This window comes from Leucoraja erinacea, chromosome 15, assembly GCF_028641065.1.
Source record: "Leucoraja erinacea ecotype New England chromosome 15, Leri_hhj_1, whole genome shotgun sequence".
In the NCBI taxonomy this organism is placed as follows: Eukaryota; Metazoa; Chordata; class Chondrichthyes; order Rajiformes; family Rajidae; genus Leucoraja; species Leucoraja erinaceus.
In genome coordinates this window covers 28,757,031-28,773,086 of record NC_073391.1, presented here as the reverse complement: position 1 = coordinate 28,773,086, position 16,056 = coordinate 28,757,031, and the positions used below count along the sequence as shown (strand labels likewise).

The 16,056-nt window shown below is 44.3% G+C and overlaps 1 protein-coding gene across 6 annotated transcripts in view; it reads left to right on the top strand.

Moving 5' to 3' along the window:
• LOC129704093 (VPS10 domain-containing receptor SorCS1-like) overlaps positions 1 to 15,130 on the top strand; it is a 678,236-nt gene extending 663,106 nt beyond the window's left edge. For 2 of the 6 annotated variants that reach the window (XM_055646979.1, XM_055646982.1), the window contains one exon: positions 13,906 to 15,130. In XM_055646979.1, the coding sequence (XP_055502954.1) occupies positions 13,906 to 13,964 (59 nt within the window). In that variant the 3' untranslated portion in view covers positions 13,965 to 15,130. Of the gene's footprint in view, positions 1 to 151; positions 2,867 to 13,905 lie in introns of those variants that run through there. The other 4 variants (XR_008724683.1, XM_055646981.1, XM_055646980.1 and 1 more) reach the window with 4 other exon arrangements.
• Positions 15,131 to 16,056: the final 926 nt, after the last annotated feature.

Here is a 16,056-nt window from a genome sequence, read left to right as displayed (position 1 = left end):
CACTGCTTTTTGATGGGAAGCAACTAATTTTGTTCAGGGCATCTAGGCATAAACATCCCCACCCCCCCCCCCCCCCCCCCCCCCCCCCCCCCCCCCCCCCCCCCACCCCCCCCACCATCCTCCACCCCCTCACCTTTGACCTTTCTTCAAGTGGCAGATGCATCTGAACATCACTCAAAAACACAGTTGCCGGTGCCATTATATCCAGTCCAATGTCCACACAAGTGCATTGAACTCACTGAAATTTGGCAAGCAGCAACAAGAGCCCTTACTACAACCAGGCAGTCAGGCAACACAACATGGTGAGCAGATCAAGCATGGGATCATCTTGAATCACCTTTAGTTTCGTCATTCGCAGTCCTACCGACTCAACGGATCTACTAATGCAGCTGATGGAACTGTAAGATCAAAACCCAAGTCCTATTATCTACGATCTCTTTCTACAATGGAAAACACTATTTTTTCGGAAGCCAAAACAAATCCAAATCAATCCCAATTTTTGTGTCCGTTAGTGAGAACTTCCAAGATATGGAGAGGTCTGGACAACCTGTGCTTTTGTCTCATCCGTCATAGGAGAGTGGTGTCCACACTGAATTAACCATGTCAGTAATAGGGAGAGTGATAAAGTGTGCTTTCCCATTTGGGTGGTGGGACAGGTACTAGGAATTCCATGGCTTTGCACTGAAAATTGACCAAAACCAAAATGGAAGATCGGGATTTGACTGAGACTACTGGATTGTGAGTTGCTGCTGTTACCGTTCTCTCCTGACAGATGGACCAAAGTAGCCAGCGTGCCAGGCTTTGTGCAGTTCAGTCCTCGAGTTGAATTTCAGAGCTTTTGTCTTTCCCGGAGCAAAGAGAAACACAAGGCCTGGTTTCATTCACAGTTGGCACAAGCCTTGGAATGCCGGGCCCTGTTAATGCCTGGACTGGCACATCTTCACCTTAGTGAGAGTGCAGGCCAATGAAATGTCAATGTGTCTTGCAGTGCTCTGAGCAGCCTTATCCACCATGTTGGAGGGACCGTCAGAGAGGAATGGCCATTGCGGGCTCCGGGTGAGTACAGGGCCCTTACCCCAACACTCACACCCACCTCCATACCTTTCACATCACTTTGTCACGACATTTCATTTTAAAGCATGCATTGTGTATATTCCTTTGCCGGAAAGAAATCTGTTTTTAATAATGACATTGCTTTGTTCTTTCTTCATGTCCCATTAAAAATGTGTCATTTGACCTTTTCACGGCCATTGCCTGCATGTGTTTGTGTACTGGTAGAAAACTGAATCCACCTACCTTCAAGTAGATGTATGAACAGTAAGATCAAAATCAAAAACAACAGCTTTTTTCCATGAGTAGTAGCTCTACTCAATACCCAAAAATCTGTAACCTCCTTTTGCTCTGGTATTTTATTTATTTCACATGTTTAATCAATAATGTTTTATTATGAATGTTTAATGTTTTATGTATCATTCCTAACAGTCACTGTATGTCATGTTGTCACTTGTGGGCAGAGCACCAAGGCAAATTCCTTGTATGTGAATACTTGGCCAATAAACGTATTCATTCATATACTTATTTATTCATCCATTCATTCAAATCCTATTATATGCGGTCTCTTTCTACAATGGAAAGTACCGCTCTTTTGGTTGCGAAAGCAACCACGGGACATGCGTACCCTTTGAGTATAGACGTTGTGAGGTCATGCTGCAGTTACATAAGACATTGGTGAGGCCACATGTGTAAGTGCTGTGTACAGTTTTGATCACCATGTTAGAGGAAACCAACTTGTCAAGCTGGAAAGGGTTCAGCAAAGTTTACAAGGATGTTGCCAGGACTCAGGGACCTGAGCTATAGATTGAGCAGGCTAGGACTTTATTCCTTGCAGTGCAGGAGAATGAGGAGTGATCATATAGAGGTGTATATGAGAAGACAAGATCAGGTAAACACACAGTCTTTTTAGCCCAGAGTATGGAAATCGAGAACTAGAGGTTTAAGGTGAGGGGATAAAGATTTAATAAGAATCTGAGGGGTAACTCTTCTACACAAAGGATAGTGGATACAATATATGGAACAAGTTGACGGAGGAGGCAGTTAAGGCAGGTACTGTCACAATGTTTAAGAAGCATTTAGACAGGTACATGGATAGGACAGGTTTAGTATAATAGACCAAACGCAGGCAGGTGGGATTAGTGTCGATGGGATATGTTGGTCGGTGCAGGCAAGTTGGACCAAAGGGTCTGTTTCCGCACTCTATGACTCTGTCTTTTAAAGGAACTGATTCCATTTGGCCGTGATTTCTGCTGTGCCAACCTCCACTTCAAAACACTATTTCCAGAAAGAATAAGAGTATTGTAATAATGTTGAAAAGCTTTGAAACTGTATAATGTGGATCATTTTGTGCTTGAGAAATGTTTAATGCAATCTTTGCTTCATGGTATTGATGGCACAGTAGTGCTGCAGTAGAGTTGCTGCCTTATTGAGACAGAAACCCAGGTTCAAATGGGTGCTCTGTTTACGGAGTTGGTATGTTTACCCTGTAATCGCCTGGATGCTCAGGTTTCCAGCCACACTACAAAGACGTGCAGGTTTGTGGATTAATTGACTTTGGTAAGTTGTAAAATTGTCCCTGGTGTGTAGGATAGTGTTAGTATTCATTGTTTGGCATCGACTCGGTGGGCCGAAGGGCCTATTCCGTGCTGTATCTCTAAAATCTAAAGTCTAGAATAAATCCAAGCTGAGAATCCTGATACAGCTATCCTCCTTCAGAGATACCACACTGCGGATGAGAACTTTAAACCAAGCCTTCACCTACCCTAAGAAGTAGACATTAATGATCTCAGTACATTCCAAAGCAGGAATGTTCTCTTTGGTGCTTCGGCCAAAAAATATTTCCCCATAAGTGTTTACCTGGTCATCACTGCTTACTGTTAGCGGGACCCTGCTGTGATTAAATTCAGAGCCTACAAAAGTATAAAATCCTTCAGAAGTTAGTTGTAAGGTGCTTTGGGCAACCTAAGGTCACAGAAGGCTCTATGTAATTGCAACGCTCTTCTCACAGTAAAACGACTGTAGTCTGAGCTGATTCCAGGTCAGAGCTAAAAGCAACACCTAAGATAGACACAATGTGCTGGAGTAACTCAGCGGGTGAGGCAGCACCTCTGGAGAGCAAGGATGGGTGACGTTTTTTCAGACAGAAGCAAGGCCTGCTTTGGATCCTTATTGAATGAAGCCTGTTTGACACATTTCCATCCAAGCTGATGATTGTTGTGTACCGTGCAGAAACAAGCAACTGCAGGCAGTTAATCCACAAAAAGACACTAAGTGCTGGAATAACACAGCAAGTTAGGCAGCATCTCTGGAGAACATGAATGGGTAATGTTTTGGGTCGAGACCCTTCTTCAGTCTGGTTGTAAGGGGGGGAGGGGTGGAGGAGAAGGAAGCTGGAAGAAGGGAGAGGTAGGACCATGGTGGGTAGGTGGACGGGGGGGGGGGGGGGGGGGGGGGGGGGGGGGGGTAGGCAGGCAGATGGTTGAAACAAAGGTGCAAAGATAAAAGCAGAATGTGTGAAACAGGATTGAAGAGTTGAGAATTGAGAAGCCAGAGGGAAAAATAATTTGATGTTCTTGCCAAATGTCAGAACTGCTGAAGCAGGCTCAGTGATTATTGAGAAATAAGGAACTGCAAATGCTGGAATCCTGAGCAAAACACAAAGTGCTGGAGTAACTCAGTGAGCCAGGCAGCATCTGTGGAGGGAATGGATAAAAAAAAGGGTCCTGAGCCAAAACGATGCCTATTCATTCCTTCCACACATGCTGGCTGACCTGCTGAGTTGAGTTATTCTGGCACTTTGTGTGTTGCTTAAAAATCATTATATTGCTCAGATCATCTCATCAGCACATGGAAAGTGGCTTATAAATTCATAATAGGCAAAGATAGGACCGATAGTCAGAATCTTCTTTCCAATGGTTAGCTTATCAACCTTTAAGGTGCGAGAAGGGAGTTTTAAAGGGATCTGAGGTGAAAGATTATAATCAAAGAGTGGTCAATATCTGGAACTCACCCCTAGAGGAGGCAGTGAAATCAGATACAATCACTCCATTTAAGAGGCACTTGGACAGGCAATTGAATAGGTAAGACAATAAAATGATATGGACATAATGTTGGCAGGTGGGATTACAGGTGATGGGCAAAAAGGCTGGCATGGACATGGCGGGCTGAAGGGCCTCTTTCTGTGTTGTCCAACTGTGACTCTATGACACATTAACAAATTCAGAAATCGATCACCTGAACTGAGTATGCATGTCATCAAGTGAAGCCACATAACTTGCTCTTCAAAGACACAGGGACAACTCCACCTTCTAGTTTCTAAAGTACTTTCACTGGAAATTAAAATGCGCATAGCATTAAACCTTTCTGCCAAAGGTTCACACTGCTTTTCTTCAGGGCATTTTACAGGACACTGCACAGTATTCAGTGTCACATTATATTTGGAAGCTAACATAAGGCGGGAAGGATGAAACCTCGTACTAAAATCTCCACAAGTCGCTATCCAAAAGCAATACCTGTATTACCTCTTCAACAACATTACTACAGAATAAACACTTCAAAAATACTTCAAAGGCCACCAGTCACTGAGACATTCTGAGATTGTGAATGGCACACGATCAAACTCCAAGTTATTTGCTTCTGTTCCTGGTGCCCTTGAAGAAGTGGACAACCTTTATATTTGAAGAATATTCCTCAAAGCAAAGTGGAAGTGTAAATATCAAGGGCACTTCTCTTTCAATATGGGGATTGCTTCTGATGCAACTCATGAACCAGTGAAGGTGAATTCCTCTTATCTTGCCTCAAAGTTATCTTTTATTTTTTAGCTACTCCAGGACAGTAGAGGCAAGCAATCAAAATGAAAAGATGCTTCCTTGTTTGTAATTATTAAATGTTTTAGCAATTATACCTTATCGATCACTCAGCCCCAAACTACCAACGCATCAGCTGTGTAATGAAGCGCAGTCAGGCAACAACTCTATTCAGGACACAAGGTGCTGGAGTAACTGCGCAACTCAGAAACAAAGATAGCATCTTTGAAGAAGGACCCCAAAGCCGAAAGGTCACGTACCCATGTTCTCCAGAGATGCTGCCTGACCCGCCGAGTTACTCCAGCACTTTGTGCTCCAGAGATACTGCCTGACCCGCTGAGTTACTCCAGCAGTTTGCGGTGTCTGAAGAAGGGTCCCGACCCGAAACATCACTTTTAGACTTTATATTACACTTCAGCGATACAATGTGGAGACCGGCCCTTTGGCCTACCAAGTCCGTGCTGTCCAACGATCACCCCATACACTAGCTCTATCCTACACACTAGGGACAATTTACAGAAGCCAATTAACCTACAAACCTGCACATCATTGGAATATGGGAGGAAACCCACGCGGTCACGGGAGAACATACAAACCCCTTATGGACAGCACGCTTGGTCAGAGTCGAACCCAGGTCTCTGGCAGCAACTCTATCACTGTGCCACCTATCAATGTTCTCCAGAGAAGTTGCCTAACCTGCTGTGTTACTCCAGCACTTTGTGTCCTTTTGTGTAACCCAGCATCTGTAGTTCCTTGTTTCTACATGATATAAACTCTATTCAAATGCTGTACCTACCAAAGAATCGAGAGCTTTATTGTCTGCATTTCACCAAAGTCGCTGGGATTAGTGTTTTGATTGCCTCACATGGTCTGTGAGACTTCCGTTGTGTACAATATACAACTGAAAGTAATGTGAATGTGCATATTGACTAAAAACCCTCAAATATAAACATTATATTGCAAGTCAAACAAAAGCAGAATAATGAGGGTGTTGGAGCTCAAACAATAAAGCCATGGTTGCTAAGCAGTAATTATGGCAAGCTTAGAAAACGACATAGAGCTAAAATACTATTCTTTTCTGTGAAGATTGTCATTTCAAAATACCTTGGATTGAAGAGGATTGTTAACAAATATACTAAATCCTTCCTCGTGGAGACTGAATAATCCAATGCAGATTGAATGAATGAGAAATACAGTTTGGAAACAGGTGCATCGAGTCCTCATCGAACGTAGATCACCTGTTCCTTCGGCTTTTGCATCCACTCCCTGACACACTAGCGGCAATTGTATAGAGGCCAATTAACCTGCAAGCCTGCACATCTTTGGGATGTCGGAGGAAACATATGCAGTCACAGGGAGAACGGAGTTTTCACCGAGATCTTCTGTTTCCTCCCACACTCCAAAGCCATACAGGTTTATAGGTTATGTGTTCAAGAAGGAACTGCAGATGCTGGAAGATCGAAGGTACACAAAAATGCTGGAGAAACTCAGCAGGTGCAGCAGCATCTATGGAGCGAAGGAAATAGGTGACATTTCGGGCCGAAACCCTTCTTCAGACTTCAGCATGAACGTTGGGAGGATGAGGATGGCATGAGAAAGCAAGGGCTAGCATGAACGTTGGCATGAGATGGCATGAACGTTGAATTCTCCCAGTTTTGCTAGCCCTTGCTGTCTCCTCCCCTTCCTTAACCCTCGAGCTGTCTCCTCCCCATCCCCCCGCCCTCGGGCTCCTCCTCCTCCCTTTTTCCTTCCTTCTCCCCCCCACCCCCCATCAGTCTGAAGAAGGGTTTCGGCCCGAAACGGCGCCTATTTCCTTCGCTCCATAGATGCTGCTGCACCCGCTGAGTTTCTCCAGCATTTTTGTGTTCCTTCAGGTTTATAGGTTAATTGGCTTGGTATTAATGTATAAAAGTAAAATTGTCCCTAGTGTGTGTTGGGTAGAGGTAATGTGCGGGGATCGCTGGTCGGTGCAGACTCGGTGGATCGAAAGTCCTGTTACCGCACTATATCTTAAAACTAAACTAAACCAAATGTCTAAAGACTCAGCCAATGCTCTTGTGAACCACAGTGGGTTGAGAATAGTCATTGTCTCTCTGCAAGTTTTTACTCAGAGGGCGGTGGTAAATGGACCGAGCTGCCAGAGGAGGTCACTGAGGCAGGTACTATTGGATAGCTATGTGGATAGGTACGTTTTAAAGGGATGCGAGTCAAATACAGGTAAATTGGAACAGTTTACATAGCACCGAGTCTGTGCTGACCAGCAATCCCTGTACACTAACTCTATCCTATACACTAGGGACAATTTATAATTTTTTTACCAAAGCCAATTAACCTACAAACCTATACGACTTTGTAGTGTGGGAGTAAACTGGAGCACCCGGAGAAAGTCCACGCTGGTCACTGGGAGAACGTACAAACTTTGTACAGGCAGCACCCGTGGTCATGATCAAACCTGGGTCCCTGGCGTTGTAAGGCAGCAACTCTACCACTGCACCACCATGCCACCCCTTGGTATGAATGGGTGATCGATGGTCAGCAAGGAATCAGTGGGCCGAATGGCCTGTTTCCATGTATCTTTCAATCAATCGGCCAGCTGCAGGTGCAGGAATATGGGTGATGGATTATTCAGTGTCACAAGATGCTCAGACTGTTACAATTATCCTTCAGTACCATTTCAACCAAAACACTCAAGTTCACTGCTGCAATTATTACACTTCCACTCATCCAAGAGACAACTTTGTCCGTTCCAATTAAAAAGCTAGGATGGCAATGTATTGCTAAAGCAATTTACATTAATATAAAGAAATCTCCATTTAATTGCAGGGCAGCATGAGTGTATTTCTAGCAGTTAGGAAACCAAATCTTTACTTTTATTCACCTCATTGGAATTCAAAGGAAACGGTACTTTATCCTTAAAGTCAGAATGGGGTAATTTCCAGTAACAAGCAGCTCTTCTGTTTACATTGATTGCCGTTGAGCAGAAGCATGAACTTTAATCAACCATCAATAGTTTTAAAACTCAAGACCAGCGGTGTACAGAGCACAGCAATCATGATTAACATTGTTTGAATACAGTGGAATGAGGAAATTATCTCAAATTACAGGCAAGTACATGCTGTGATATAATCACATTTCGACTACGGTCCACCAGTAATGATGCTTGGTCTTTCTTCTAATTGAACAAGCTGGGGGAAACGGTGAGATTGTCTGGAAGAAGTCACGGGTCTTGAGAACAACTGGCTGGATTATCAACACAGCAGCAAATGAATTGGTGTTATGACCAAGCTGCAATACAGCTCAAGCTGCAAAGTCTGGAAGGCATTTTACCAAAGAGATGCAGATATAGACCAGTCCATCACACAAGCCACACTCCCCACCATTGACATAAAACGCTGGAGTAACTCTGGCTGAAGATGGGTCTCGATCCAAAACGTCACCTATCCATGTTCTCCAGTGATGCTGCAAGACCTGTTACTCCAGTACTTGGTGTTCCTTTGTGTATTAACCAGCTTTACAGTTCTTTGTTTCCTCGTTTCCCTACCGTTGACTCCATCTACACTCCACTGCAATGTCTAGCGCCTCATATTCCGCCTGGGTAGCCTGCGTCCGGCGGGCATGAACATTGAATTCTCCCAATTTTGCTAGCCCTTGCTGTCTCCTCCCCTTCCTTAACCCTCAAGCTGTCTCCTCCCATCCACCCGCCCTCGGGCTCCTCCTCCTCCCCTTTTCCTTCCTTCTCCCCCCCCACCCCCCATCAGTCTGAAGAAGGGTTTTGGCCCAAAACGTCACATATTTCCGTCGCTCCATAGATGCTGCTGCACCCGCTGAGTTTCTCCAGCATTTTTGTGTACTTTACACTCTACTCTTGCCTTAGAAGAGCAACCAACGTAATCAAAGACATGTTCCACCCAAGTGAGTCCTTCTTTTCCCTGCTCCCATCCAGCTGAAGGTACAGAACCTTGAATACACGCAACGCCAGACTCAGAAACAGCTTCTTCCTCTCTGTTATCAGGCTTCCATAAGCTAGGGTACTGCCCAATTCACTTCTTACCCATTGCGGAGTTTGGACTTTGACTATGGAACTGATGCATTACAATGTGCAGAAAGGAACTGCACATGCTTGTTTGCTCAGTAGGTCAGGCAGCATCTTTGGTGACGTTTCGGGTCGAGACCCTTCTTCAGACTGAGAACCAGAGAAGGAAACTAAAGATATGAAAAGGTACAAGAACAAAAAAATGAAAGGTATGAAAATAACAAATCAAGGCCAGCAAGGATGATGATGGAAATATTTATACCTTTGGGTTGTAAGCTGTCCAAGTGAAATATGAGGTGCTGTTCCTCCAATATGCTTGTGGCCTCACTATTACATTGGAGGGGGCCTAAAGCAGAAAGGTCAGTATGGAAATGGGAAAGGGAGTTATGGTTCTTGGTAACTGGGAGATTGCGTGGGCCCAGGCAGACTGAGCGAAGGTGAACACTACTCAGACCAAGATGCCAACCCGTCTCATCCCATGCATGATCCTTATTCTGCTATTTCCTGCCAGTTCAAACACCTCTTAAATGTCGCCATTGTATCTGCTTCTACCACCTCCCCTGGCAGCACATTCCAGGCACCTATCACTCTCTGTGTAAAAACTTGCCTTGCATATACTGTAGTCATAGATCGAGTGATAGAGTCGTACAGTGTAGAAACAGGCCCTTTGCCCCAACTTGCCCTTATATCCCCTTTAAACTTTCCCCCTCTCACAAGACCTCTGCTCTTTAGTATTTGGTATTTCCAGCAAGGGAAAAGACTGACTATCTTCCCTTTCCCTGCCTCTCAAATGGCGAGTAGTTTGTAATGCACACTGGGACAAGTTAGAAACTTGAAGTTTTTTAAAGTTAAAGAAACTAACTGAGATGCCAAGGTCTACTTCTTTGCTAATTTTCCGTGGCATTGTTTTAGGGTGAAAGTAGCAAAGTTGAAAGAAAATAAGTTTACTTTTTTACACAGAGAGTGGTGGGTGCCTGGAATGCTTTATTGGGGATCATGTGGAGGCAGATGCGATAGTGACATTTAAGAGACTTTTGGATAGGCACATGGATACACAATGTAGGGATATGGATTATGTGCAGGCACACAATAGTTGGTCTTGGCATCGTTGGGTGTGGACATTGCGGGCTGAAGGGCCTGTCCTTGTGCTGTACTGTCCTATGTTCTGTATAACCATTGTAAAGTAGCATCATGCAATGTTACTGTCTGATCCTACATGTAAATGGCCACAATGGCAGGAACAAGTATTTATATAGAACCATTATTTTATTAAAACATCCCAGAGCACTTCTCTAGTGCCGCAGACTTTGAATACAGATTTATTTGTATTCATCTTTGTTGATCCACAGAGCAAGGAAGCTGCACTCAATATCTGAGCTGTTGTTATGCACAGCCTGTGGCTCAATATTGCTTCTGTGTTTTATATCTGCAACAGGCTACCAGCGGCTAATGCCCCAGCAAGCACTGATTGATTGACACATTCTTTTACAGTTGCTGTTTCACTCTTTGTCCTGTCACTCAATGTTCTCACCAGCCTGATGCATCAATAAGCTTTTGCCAACCTTTCCCAAATATTAAACTCATTTCAGACAGCACGGCAGCTTTTGTTAGCCTCAGGGCTTACACTTCCCACTAAAATTACTTTCCGCAACATTCAAAGTGTTTCACTTTGCCATTGCTTTCAGCTCCAACCTGTTGATATTAATATTTATCAAGGAACCAGCTTTGCTTTGCAATGTCCCTGAGCTCCCCAGGTTCAGATGGCACTCAACAACCGTTAAATCAATATCAATCAATATGGCGGCACAGTGACGCAACGGTAGAGTTGCTGCCTTACAATGCCAGAGACACAGGTTCGATCCTGACTAGGGGGTGCTGTCTGTATGGTGTTTATACGGTTTCCTCCCACACTCCAAAGACATGCAGGTTTGTACATCAATTGGTTTCTGTTAATTGAAAATTGTCCCTAGTGTGTAGGATAGTGCTAGTGTACTGGGTGATCACTGGTCAGCATGCACTCGGTGGGCCGAAGGGCCTGTTTCCACACCGTATCTCTAAAGTCTAAAGTATCAAAAGCTTCATATGGATCCCCCATTATTGACAGACAGTGGAAGCACAACAAGGGACATCCCCTGAAGCAGAATAATCGGGCACCATTTTATTCTCTTTGAAATGAAAGACAAATGAGGTGTAAGTCGGGTGCCTGCAACTAACCAACCAATTTCCACTGTGAAGAGGGAGTTAGGTAGCAAGCTAAAAATTGCGCTGTTTAATCAGTCAGAAGTGCTTGAAATAATGTTGGCTTTATGTCATTAACAAATTAAATCCTATAGCGTGCTTTGTACAATTACAAACTGCTGTGCCTTGATTGCCTGGTGTCCAGCTATAAACCAGTAACTTACAGCAAGCTGCTGCTTTCAGCTCCACTTAACGTGTGTGATTGGTTAAGTGCCTTTTTTTTATGGCCCGCAACTGCAACATTGACCAAAAGAAATGAAGTGCCACGTTTTCTGAATATAGCTATCAATGATGTCAACAGCTGCTTTTCAAACAGTGCTTATATATTACCTGTGGGCGTAATTATGATTCAGACAGCAGCAAAAAAGACAAAATGTAAAAATCGCTACGTCCAACGCTTACGGATTAAATGCCTCAGTCTTTAGCTGTCAGTTTGCATGCAAGAGATGGTTATTATTATCCAGAGGCTTGTCTTTTAATGCGAGCCAGTATATGAAACCACAAGGAAGAAAGAAAGAGCTTGCATTTATTTAGTGCCTTTAAAGACCACAAAATCCACCAAAATGCTTAAAGTGAGATGACATGCAAATTGCAGGAGCAGCACCTCATATTTCACTTGGGCTGCTTACAACCCAGCGGTATGAACATTAATGTCTGTAATTTCAAGAAACCTGTATTCCCACCCGTCCTCTCTTCCCCCACCGCCCTCCTGCACCCTAGCAGCCCTAACAGTTCCACGATTTGCATCCTTCTTCCCCTCTTGTTATCACACCTTCCGCAGCTAACAATGGGCCATTATGGACTTCATCCTTCCTGAGCTCATTTGTTGCCAGCCCTGACTTTTTCTGTGCTTTACTCACTTCCAGTTTACTTTCCCCCTCAATGCCATTGGAGTGTGAGAGGAAGCCGGAGCATCTGGAGATAACCCACGCTGTCACATGGAGAATGTACAAACTCCATATAGACACCATAGGTAGCTATAGTCAAGATCAAACCTGGGTCTTTGGCGCTGTAAGGCTGGATCTCTAACGCTGTGCCACCGTGCCGCCTAACCAGCTGAGTTACTCCAGCATTTTGTGTCTATTGTCTTTATACACCAGCATCCGCAGTTCCTTTCCAGGATTCCAGGAGTGTATCCCATGATGACTAAACACAATGAAGGGCAAAAAGTATAATTGAAGAGAGAGTGTGGGCCAGGGCTGAATGTTGCTGTAGAGGTAAAAGAGTTGAAGGTTTCAATTGCTTGTCTGAAAGACGAGGCTTTAACATAGACCAGAAATTGTTTTTTTATTATTCATAACTGGACACATTACTTTAGATTCGGCTCCTCCAATGTCTCATACAACTGTAACATGACCTCCCAACTTCTATACTCATCTTCTATACTAGAAGATGGAAAGCAGTTCTTAACACTTGGTGTAAAGGATGGGAATCCATTCTACTCAATGCACTGTATCAAGCTGGAAAAGGTAGGGTACAGAGAAGATTTACGAGGATATAGCCAGGACAAGAGAGTCTGAGCTATAGGGAGAGGTTGAGTAGGCTGGGACTCTATTTCTTGGAGCGCAGGAGGATGAGGGGTGATCTTATAGAGGTGCATAAAATCATTGGAGGAATAGATTGGGTAGATGCGCAGAGTCTCTTGCCCAGAGTAGGTGAATTGATGGACCAGAGGACATAGGCTTAATCACATTCACAATCACAATAATACTTTATTAGCCAAGTATGTTTTGCAACATACAAGGAATTTTATTTGCCAAGCCTGGCACACAATAAAAAGCAATGGAACACACAAAATACATTTTAACATAAACATCCACCACAGTGACTCCTCCACATTCCTCACTGTGATGGAAGTCGAAAAAAAGTTCTGATTTCTTCCCTTCTATGCTCTCCCGTGGTCGGGGGCCTCGAGCCTTCCATTGACGGGACGATCTTGACTCCCGTAGCCGGCGGTTGGGCCCTTTGCATCAGGGCAATCAGCTCCTGCATTGGGGATGTCAGCTCCCCCGCACTGGTGACCGGAGCCCGCGTCGGGACTGTTCGAGCCACGGTGTCGTTGGAGCCCCTGACGAGCCTCTCCCGAGACTGCGAGCCCTTGATGGTAAGTCCGCAGGCCGCGGTTGGAGCGATCCCAGGCAAAGGATCAACTCCGATGTTAAGTCCACTCCCTGCGGTGGGCACAAAGTCAGTCCGAGGAGGCCTCCAGCTCCATCGATGTTAGGCCGCAGAGCAACCGGAGATGCAATATGGAAGATAATTGCATCTCCGTTATGGTAAGAAACTGAAAAAAAAAACAAAGTTTCCCCTGACCACCCCCCCCACATAAAACAAACCGGAGGATATTTACACAGACTTTTATCACACACTAAAACAATTTAAAAAGACAAAAAAATAGACAGACCGTTTTGGTGGGTCTGCCAATCATGCAGCGCCCCTGGTGGTAAAGGGGAAAAGATTTAATGGGAATTTGAGGGGCACCTTTTTCACACAAAGGGTGGTGGGTGTATGGAACAAGCTGCCCGAGGAGATAGTTGAGGCAGGGACTATGCCAACATTTAAGAAACAGTTAGACAGGTTTGGAGGGAAGTGGACCAAGCGCGGGCAGTTGGGACATGTGTAGCTGGTCGGTGTTGGTCATTTGGGCCGCAGGGCCTGTTTCCCCACTGTATGACCCTCTGACTCTATGACACTCGGTCTGTGTTGAGGAAAATAAAGGTGTGCGTTGCAACTGCGGATGGTCTTTCATTTTGAAACCTGTTTTCCTTGTTGCAGGAGAGGCTCCAACAGTGACAGAAGGTGAGAGCACAAAAGAAATCCCGAGTTACGTTTAACACTGAGACCACTGAATCCACATTGGAGATGAACTTTTCTATCCTACAACACACAAGGTTTTAGCTTTAAAACTGTGCATGTGGATGGTGATGACACAGATTGCTTATTGTATCTATTTGGATTAAAAAAAAGTCCTTTTTCTATTTCAAAAAAAAAAGAGAAAAAAAACTTTCTTGTAAATTGATTTAAAGAATGTGGTGTCTGGTTCCTGAAAATACATATAGTACAATCAGCGTAAAAGGTAATACTTTTAGACAAAGAGCACATGCGTACTTAAGCAAGACGTACCATTGCATTTACCTCACTCTTCAGATATTTTGCGGGTAAATATCTCACCATTCATTGTTCAGTACAGCTGTTCTTTTACACCACCCTCCCGAGTTCAAAGTTAGGAGGATTTTTTTCTATCGAACAAAATATGGGGCAACTTTCCACAAACAACAGGGTTGGTATGTAGTCGACAGGAACTAAAATAATTGGACTAAAGAACCAGAGGGGAAAAGGCAAGACGACTTTACTTAACTCAGCAGCTCTCTGTGATCTGTGACCGTGCTGTTTGAAAAGGTGACGGGAGATTCAGTAGGTCGTTTTCTAAAGCGGAATTTGATAAATACTTGAAAAAGAATAAATATGCAAGGCTCTTTGCAAAGAACAGAGCTGTTGGTCTAATTGGATAGTTCTTTCAGAGATCCTGCACAAGGCAGTGTGGTCTGTGATTCCCCAAAGTATTCATCTGCTTCCCCTCCACTTTGCTGACCCGTTAACCTTGGCAGATGATCCAAGGCACATCTCGAGGCATCATCGTGATTGTAGCGGGCATGGCAGGGGAATTTGGTTAATTAAGGAGCAGTGATTTAATAAAAGGGAGGAAGGCTTGGTTTTGGATTGCCTCTGGAATGAAGGACAGACTGAAGGAGATTATCCGGGGCGGCACGGTGGCGCAGCGGTAGAGTTGTTGTTTTACAGCGCCCAGTGACCCGGGTTCGATCCTGACTACGGATGTTATCTGTACGGAGTTTGAACGTTCTCCCTGTGACCTGTGTGGGTTTTCTACGGGAGCTCCGTTTCTTCCCACACTCCAAAGACGTACATGTTTGTAGGCTAGTTGGCTTAGTAAAATTGTAAATTGTCCCTCGTGTGTGTAGGATAGTGTTAATTTGCGGGGATCGCTGGTCGGCTTGGACTCGGGGGGGGGGGGCGAAGGGCCTGTTTCTCCTCTGTATCTCCAAACTAAACTTAATCCCACCCACTGCTCATGGTCCTGCAAACAGCAGCAAACTTCATTCTTCTTCATTTGTTCTGCCTCCTTTAGTTGACATGAATTCTCGTCTTCTCAGATGTAGGCTCATTCAATTCACGACTGAACCAATCGTAGCCAACTATGGCTGCTCAAATCACCAGCACTGCCTAGTCTACTCTGTGCCCTCCATTCACAAGCTCAGTTCAAACTCATTCTCAATGCTCCTGCTGTTCACTGCCATAACGCCTTGTCCTACCTTCTCACAAGACCAATTCTTATGCAGTGGCAACTGTAGCAACTCAATGCACCTGACTGAGATCAGACCCAGAATGAAGCATTACCTTTTAACCTGTGTGTACTGTAATATGCTGCATGCTTACAAGAAACAGCACCTATTGTACACTACTGGTGTGCTTGGTTTTCTTGTTTCAGTTGCATACTGTACTGTAAAAAGCATTAGTCGCATTTATAGATCAGTTCGCAAAATTAGACTCAAGCTTTCATAATGATTACGGTGACGGGGGAAGTAAAAATATTTTTGGGTCGCTGTTTAAATCTCCGTGCTTTTGCAGGATGTGTCATCCCTTTCACTGGGAGTATGGTCTCCAAAATACTACAGCAAAACCTTAAATGTCATTGCCACGGAGAGGTCAGACATAAATGCATTGATATGAATGAAAGACCCTGAAATGATGTTATCACCCAGTACCGTCACGGAATAGTTTTGTCACTGGTCTCAGAATGTTATCAAGACTTGGAATAAGGATCCCCAAGTTTAAGTCTCAGTACGCCAACTCCGGAGTTTAACTATATAAATCTGGGATTACAAAGTTAGTAGCAGTAAAAGGTAA